Source organism: Bos taurus, chromosome 16 (assembly GCF_002263795.3).
Source record: "Bos taurus isolate L1 Dominette 01449 registration number 42190680 breed Hereford chromosome 16, ARS-UCD2.0, whole genome shotgun sequence".
Lineage (NCBI taxonomy): Eukaryota > Metazoa > Chordata > Mammalia > Artiodactyla > Bovidae > Bos > Bos taurus.
In genome coordinates, this window is record NC_037343.1 from 35,874,480 (window position 1) to 35,883,098 (window position 8,619).

Below are 8,619 nucleotides of genomic sequence, written 5' to 3' on the forward strand. Positions count from 1 at the left end.
ATACAACCTCAGACCAGTTGTGGAGCAAACCTGGGAGAGGGCAATGCTGTGTCAAATCTACTCATGCAGACTCACAACACTTGAGAAGTAACCGAACCAGCATAGATTAGAAATATCAAATGCCCAATAGGAAAGAAGGAATATACGTAACTAGCACAGTTCACCCTGAAAATTGCATCAGATTGCAGTCACAGCAGCCAGGTTATTTGGGGCTTAAAATGTTTTTTAAATCTAAAATTTTTTTTTTTCTTGTGAACTACGATTATATCTCCTCAATCTTCTCTTTTGCTGCTAGACTTTTGGTTTATTGTTTGTTTATCAATTTTCGTGTAAGTTCTTTATTCTTTCCATTAAATTTTATCTTGTGAGTTATCGCATTATGTAATTTTTTGGAGTATCTCTTTGTTATCCTGTCTTTTAACCAAGATTAGCAAATTGGCATCATTCGTGCATTCATTTTGCAGAATTATATCAATTTAGTCAAGCAAATTGCTGATTAAAATGTCCTAAGAACAGAAATGAAGAGAGTTCCACTACTCCAAAAATTAGCACACCTTAAAGGTAGTTGTTTATTTAGTTACGAACTTCCTCTTTTTCTGTCTTATCCACAGAAATACCATGAAAGACTGCTAAATGCCTTACTTGTTTAAAGCAACTTCCTGTTCTCAAGTCCGGTGAACTCTTTAAAAACAAGTAAATGAGCATGTAATTGACAAAGATCTAATGTGGTTTATATGGGGAGTTCTTTGCAAAAAAAAAATCAGAAGAGCAATACGCCATTAGAAAAATAAGCAAAGGTCTTGATCGGTTTTAACAGAGGAAATACAAATAGTCAATAAATATATATATAAAAAAAAAGGAAACCTATATTAATAACCAAATTTAATTCAAAAGGCAACAAAATAACTTTTTCCTCCAATAGATTAGTTTTTTTAAATAATAATATCTAGGATAAGGAAATTGGTGAATTCACATATTGTTCACACTTAGTAGGGATATGAATTTCTAATCATTTTCTTGCAGAGAACTTTATACAATGTGTCAAAAGCTTCAAAAATATTCCTTCACATTCAATCAGTATTTCAGCTTCTAACAATTTAATTCTAACAAAACCCAGATGTTTGTACACAAAAATATTCATTGCATCGTATAACGGCCAAAAATAAAACACAATCTGAATATACAATTGTGAATTTCTTAAATGCATTAAGGTATATCAACCTGATGCAGTTATTAAAGAATAGATTTTAGAGCATTGGCTTTCATCTTTTTTTATTGCAACCCATTACTATGACATAGTAATGCAATATATATATGTTTGTGAGTGTGTGTGTATGTATATATAAACTGTACTTATGCATGTTTATATGTGTATAGGACTAAAATAACCTTTCAGAAATAACACATTCCCTTATTATATGCAACTTACCCTAATATGTTTTTATTTATTCTATGATATGTGATTTTTTTCTAAATGTTGGTAGCATCTTTCTAAATTGATTTCCTTTCCCACTAATGTGTTGAATTTGAACAAAATATATGTTACATGGGTAATTGATCAAAATATGATCATTTTTAATTAGCATATTACTCATAATAAGCTTTAGTACTATGCACAGTATAATTTTAGTTTTTTTAAAAAAATAAATAAAAATATTTTTGTATAAAAAATAGAAGGATATATTAACATGTAAATAATTGTACTTTGAGTAATGTTTATTTCTTCTTTATATTTTTCTATGTTTTCCTCATTTTCTCTAATGGATATGCGCTATTTTTATTTCAGGAAGCTATTCTTAACTAAGGAAATGAAAGTATTTGGCTTTACTTTTTCTATCTCAAACCACACAAGAAGCTACTAATAAGAACTGGTATATAAATATGTTCATAAACCATCTCTTTTAAGTACATAACAGAATTTCTTCCTGTTTTCAACATTAAATATACTAGCCTCCAAACTAGCTATAGAATCCCCTTCCTTTCTTTCTTTCTCCATCCCTCCCTTCTTTCTTTTCTTTTTCTTTCTTAATTCTCACTAATTGAGTTTTCTTTAATTTTCAAGGAACTCACACTTTTCAGTTTTGCTGAAATTATCCACCATGTTTCAGTAAACGTACCTGAAAATTATCCTAGGGGACTTGGTTTCATTTGAAGCAGGATTTTTCCAAACCCCTAGCCTAGTTCAATTCCCTCAACATATCCCCTCTTAGTTTCACTGATGGCAACAACCAGGGCAAAATAAAAGTTAAAAAGACCCAAATTCTATCAGTTAATTACTTAATACGGTGTGTCCAACATGCTCCCTTTTCTCATTCTACCGTGCCTCTCCTCCCCTGAAAGTTACTTGTACCAATACATTTGAATCTCATTACCCTGGTTTCTAGAAGCCCATTCCTAAACTATGACTTCCAGTCAAGGAACTCAACTCATGCAAAGAAGCAAGTAGATTTTTGGAGACTTCTATAATATTAAGATTGTTTAACAGGTATCAATTGCTTTATCAAGCCAGGTGACTTAGAGGATTGTACAAAACAGCATTTAAAAAAAATGCACTTACTGTTGTTGTTTAGTCACTAAGTCATGTCCAACTCTTTGTGACACCATGGACTGTAGCCCACCAGTCTCCTCTGTCCATGGGATTTCCCAGGCAAGAATACTGGAGCGGGTTGCCATGCCCTCCTCAAGGGGATCTTCCGACCCAGAGGAAAAAAAGCACTGACAAAGAATCAAGAGAGGTAAACTGCAGAAGAACCTAAGGGGCAATTAGAAGACTTCAGCAAAAACTTGAATAAGAAGTTTATCTGAAGAGTGAGAAGAACCCAAGCTCAGAGAGTAGCAGGTGCAAAGACCAGCCACAGAACCATTCTGTGGAGTGACAATAGTTAGTTTGAAAGGCCAAGGAAGCCAGTTTCAAAATGATTTTGAAACCCAGGCAAAGACTTTTATATTTTTTAAGCGAAGCAGGTGCAATTTCACATGAGAATAAACAAACATATCCTTTAGTTCAGCCTGACATGAGCATGTACGTTTCTTATCTCTAGTCCAAAGGCATCTCATTACCATCAGTCAGCTCTTTTTATTACGCAGCTGTGGAGCTCAGCACAGGTCTGATAGCTGGGTCACATACACCAGTAGAAAGTCAATGACATGATTTGCCCTCTCCTGGTCCCAGAGCCTCTGGAGCTGACAAGGCATTCTAGAAGGTATTTCTAAGTCTACAGCAACACATGGGGAAGACTAGGAGGTAGTGATATGAAACAAACAAGTAGGAATAAGAGTTAAGATGTTAATATTTTTTTAATCCAAAAGATCCTGCTAATTTCCTACCCTTTAAGCTCTTTGATGGCTATCTTCTAAAAATCCATCCCTTCAGTTAGTGTTGGTTTGTGTCCTGTAGACTGGTAAAGACTGAGTACATTGTTTTTATGTTTTATGACAGTAATAAAACAAGTAGCTAGTCACCCGAGCAAATATGGCTTCTCTCCTACTTCCTTCATGGATTAGTGTCTGCAGGAAAGACGTGTGGACATTTACTTCCATCTCCCAAACACTGAGGGCTCTCATACGGAGCTAAGAGCCTGATCTTTATTTCCATTTCTAGGGATGCACAGCTCTTTGTCAACTTTCTGTTATTACTTTAAAACCAAGAAAAAATTGTATATCATGTGAAATTCATAATGTTTGATAGTCAACTTGAGAAAACTAAGAATGAGCACATAGGTTGTTTTATTGGGGGGAGTTTTATTTTCCTAAATATAACAAAATCTCCATGCAACATTTTAAAAGGAAGGAATTAGTTTGGTGGAGATGAAATTTTATTGTGAGACACTAGAAAAACTGCTTTGTTTATGTGATAGCTATACTGTAGATTATCCAGAGAATCTGTCTTCACTTAGATGCCAGTTAAAGTCAGGTTAATTTTGTCCTGAAATTGATCATGTGCTAGCATATTGTCCATTAACTAGATATTATAAAATCTCACAGGATGCTGAATTTTCGTTTTGAGTTTCTGTCTTTGTCTTTCTATACAGATTTCCATTTCCAATGTAATCTATTTCCTTTCTTTTAATTTTTATTTTACATTGGAGTATAACATAGTTGATTAACTGTGTTATTTTTAGGTACACAGCAAAGTAATTCAGTTATACATAAACATTACATGTATCCATTCTTTTTCAAATTCATTTCCTTTAGAATCTATTAAGAACGGGTATAAATGACATAGCACAAATGTAGTCATTGGGTTGAAAATAGTCATTATTCATACAGAATTCAATTGTAAGCAATTTGGTAAAAACAAACAAACAAAAAAACATGCTATTGGTAAGGAATTTTAGCCCTTTTAGTTTCCAGAATTAAGATTTTTAGACCTTAACTATGAAATTTTCCCAGATTCTTCAACTCAGAAAAATTAGCAAAAATCAGATAACTTCATGATTATCTTTTAAGATGATTTAATACAGCCTCCAAGGATCCACACTGAAAAGGATTATTACAAAACATCTGATGTGCAAGTATATTCTTTCTTACCTGCAAAAAAGAATTAGTGTTCTTTTTAAGATTTTCCAATAGAGTGAGAAACTGATATTTCTTTGCACACTAGAGAGTGCACAAAATACCTTTGCACGGCATTTTTCTTTCCAGTACGTGAACAAGACAAGATTTGCACAGGGCTTACAGACACATCCACGTGATCTAGGTCTTTAAATCTAGATAACTCACTTGGGTGTCCATGCTATTTACTTTGACCCTTGGGTGAGGCACTTAGGTTTTTTTTTTTTTTTTTTTTTAACTAGATATACCTAAATTTGCCTTTTAATTGTCTCAATACACAAAACAAATACCCTTATTATGTATTTGGTGAGTCCACATCTCAGAAGAGTTTCTTGTGTGGGTTTGTTAACATATATACATATATTCTCCCATTTCTGTTCATCTTCTTTCTTATTACCACAAACCCCAGATTTACTGTAGGCCTGTATTTCTCCATGGGCTTCCATGAGTGAGTATTTTTAAATTATTTCCTGCTACAACAGCTTACCAAGCTAAATCTGTACCTCAACCCCCCCTTTAAAAATGAAGACAATACCAGGACAATACTAATAACTTCATAGATATTTGAGGGGAAAAGTAGGTAGAGAACCATATTACCATTTGTTACATTTACAAATATGACATCATTTCCACTGATCAAAATGAAAAATGACTCTGAGTTGCAAATGGCTTCTTATTTCAACCTATGTTATTCATCCTCCCAGTGCTGCTACTGCTGCTGCTAAGTCGCTTCAGTCATGTCCGACTCTGTGCGACCCCATAGACAGCAGCCCACCAGGCTCCCCCGTCCCTGGGATTCTCCAGGCAAAAACACTGGAGTGGGTTGCCAGTTCCTTCTCCAATGCATGAAAGTGAAAAGTGAAAGTGAAGTTGCTCAGTCGTGTCCAACTCTTAGTGACCCCATGGACTGCAGCCTACCAGGCTCCTCTGTCCATGGGATTTTCCAGGCAAGAGTACTGGAGTGGGGTACCATTGTCTTCTCCGCATCCTCCCAATAGTTTGAACCAAATTATATTAATCTTTAGTTTTAATATAAATAGTTTTATGTTAGCATCTTCCTCTTCCTCCTCAACTCAAATATGAATTCACTCTTATACATCAACCAGTATAGGTTCTCCCCACCCCACAAATGGCATTAGAAACAGTAAGCACCTTTTAAAAATACATTAGTATCAGAATGAATATATATGCACACATTAGTAGCATAAGAGAAAAAAGTAGTAGCTATATAAAATAATGTAATTTTCAAGTATAGAAAAGTAGTTTTTTTATTCAAACATTATTTGATTAAGGTATTGGAGTGTAAAAGTAGTATAATGTTAGCTTCCAAATTCATGAGAAATTTTGTGTTCTTTTCAGAGTCAGAAAAGTGACTTTGGGTGTCAGTATCCTGATGAGAAAGAATGTAACAGTAGTAATACTAATAATGATGGTAATTATATAATAAGGTAATGACTAGCAAACTGAGTACACAGAATGTTCTGAAATAGTTTTAAGTAATTTACTTGTATTATTCTTCAGGAAAAGCTTTTAAAATAGGTACTTATTCCCATTTTGTGAATGAGAAGGAAACAAGCACAGAAGTGCCAAGAAGAAGCAAAGCAGAGTTTGCCCAGAAGGCCAATGTAAAATAGGGCTTCCTGTCAGAAATCTGCCTTTGCTTTCAGTATTTTTCTTCCCATAAAGTGATTAGAGCGTAGCTAAGTGGGAAAGTCCTTTGCTAAACTGGCTCTTCTACAATCAGATGTCAAAACCTGCTAAAAGCTAAGTTATGAACTCCTTTTCCCCAATTAAAAGAGAATGGTGCTTCATTTTTATTACTGCTGTTCAAGTATACAAAAAGACCTTGTCAGTTACTGTACAGTATGTAAAGAAAGATTGAGTCTGGAATCATTAATCATTTTTTAAATATATCATTCTTTTTCCAAAATATAGTCATGAATGCTGATTTCTCTCCCCAGACCACACCACTCATTTATCAAACTCTGAGCCACGTTAAGGAGTAAATCAAGACTATTGCTATGACCAACATTACTAAAATATATTTCTCAAAAAATCTTTTGATTTTCCCTTATTATTTTATCCTCTGAGAAGTACAAATTCCACCTATTTTTTATACTAAACATATACAGTGAGGGATAAAACAGAAATAACCAAATTGACAATCTGTTATTCTGATCAGAAATTTAAAATCTCATACCTTTCTCTAGAGTATTTGCAATTTACAGGGACAGTTTTAACTATCAAGATGTTCAAAAAATGAATATGTATAATAGTTATTAACACAATAAGTGGGATCAGAATATGTAGGGTTTTTTCTGAGGTTGAGGTTAGAGGAAATCAAATGGTTTTCCATTTACAGTTTGACATTCCATTACAGGAAGACATTTACAGTTTGAAGTACAAAGCAAATAGACTTTTCTCAACTTTTAGGCACCGATTGTTTGTTTTTCCATTACCATATAGGATAGGGAATAGATTCAATCATGAGTTTCCAGCAGTCTCACCCTCAAAAATCATTTTGTTTAATTAAATCATACCCTGTGCACATCTAGATATTTATAAATGCAACACTAATCTTAGCAGTTGGACAAGAATGCATCACATCGCTATCTTTCAGAGCAACTTCCTAAAGTTTGCTGTAACATGTTATAACCAGTTGCAAACCTAGGTGTTGCATCATTGCTAAGCCTCAGTGGAACATTTTGGACATGTTTTATGATTTGCTGATCTGTGCTGTGAACCCATCAGTCTGTTTACAGGGGGAGGAAGTGGGTGGAGGGGTGGGAGGATGGAAAAAGGAAGGATCATTTTGTTTGATGTGGAGGAAGGGAGGGAACTTGGTCATGAAATTTGAACTAAGATGCACCTAAAGGGTTCCCTTTTGACCCTTGTACAGTATCAGCTGCAATAAACATGTTACTCTTAAGCAGGTTTTCAGTGATCATATTGTTTTCTCTTTCTTCCCTTGTTTATATTTTTCCTCAGGGGAAATCTCTCACGTCAAAGAGGTTAACAAGCCTCGTTCAGTCTTATTAAAAGGATCATCTTGTAGCATGAAAGCGAACTGGAGTCACTGCATATACTTTGTAGTTCTTTGTTGTTACCTGGAGCAGAGGACATTAGACCAAGATGTTGCATGAGCAAAGGACCTGAATTGTTCTTTCTTTGTGTACATTAAGGCACTGCCATCTCCAAGGGACTCTACCATCTTGACGCCTCCATTTCAGGATGTCTGCTAACTTCTTCCTTGTATTAAGCTGGATCTGTGTCTTTTCCTTTTTAACAGTTCAAGTGAAGTAAACCTTTTGTTTCCCCCCTTTCTCTCTCTCTTAAACCTTCTTCTAGACACACAGGTCACTAAAAATTCAGTCACAAACCGGAAGAATTGTAAAAGGAAAAAAGCATATATCAAGAAGTATACATACAGCTTCACATTTATTAAATAATAAATTAGCAGAGAAAGTTTCATTTCACCAATGTATCACAGTCAGAAACAAACTTACGTCTTTGTCTGTTGTCTGTACATTCTTGGTTAATGTTTCTTGCATTTATTTTTATACCATATTTAAATAAGAGACACCTTTTACTCCAGATGTATCAAAGTTGATCCCTTCTCTGTAAATTTGTGTATGTTTATATTGTTGTTTTATCTTTCATTAAAAGATGCGTAATCTCGTTGCTTTTGTAACTTTTGACTTCTGTGCTAATTGAAAATGAAAATACTGGGAAGGCACTGACAAATGTAGTCACAATGTAAGCTCTCACCCTAGGAAGTTTATTTCAGGGTTTTCAAGACAAGCTTGGATGGTGGAGCAGCCAGGAGCAGATTCAAAGTGATTCATCTGGGAGCTTACCCCAGGTCAGGAAGATGGGTTTGCTCCTATGGAAAACAACACAAATGACCTCCCACATTTTCCGAGTTATTTATGAGGCCTTTCTAATTATGAATATGAGTCTCTATCTTTTACCAATGCATATTCTATTTAGAATTACATTTTAGTGTGAATTCTCAACTCAGGAACTGATTCTTTAAAGTATAATCATAAAAATGCCTTAGGTCAG

At 34.5% G+C, this 8,619-nt stretch overlaps 1 protein-coding gene across 9 annotated transcripts in view; it reads left to right on the forward strand.

Moving 5' to 3' along the window:
- RGS7 (regulator of G protein signaling 7) overlaps positions 1-8,235 on the forward strand; it is a 486,948-nt gene extending 478,713 nt beyond the window's left edge. For 8 of the 9 annotated variants that reach the window (XM_024976011.2, XM_059875223.1, XM_024976012.2 and 5 more), the window contains one exon: positions 7,543-7,629. Coding sequence is in view for 1 of the 9 variants with exons in the window: in NM_174169.2 (NP_776594.1) it covers positions 7,543-7,593 (51 nt within the window). In the remaining 8 variants the exon portion in view is untranslated. 9 annotated transcript variants of the gene reach the window in all.
- The last annotated feature ends 384 nt before the right edge of the window (positions 8,236-8,619 follow it).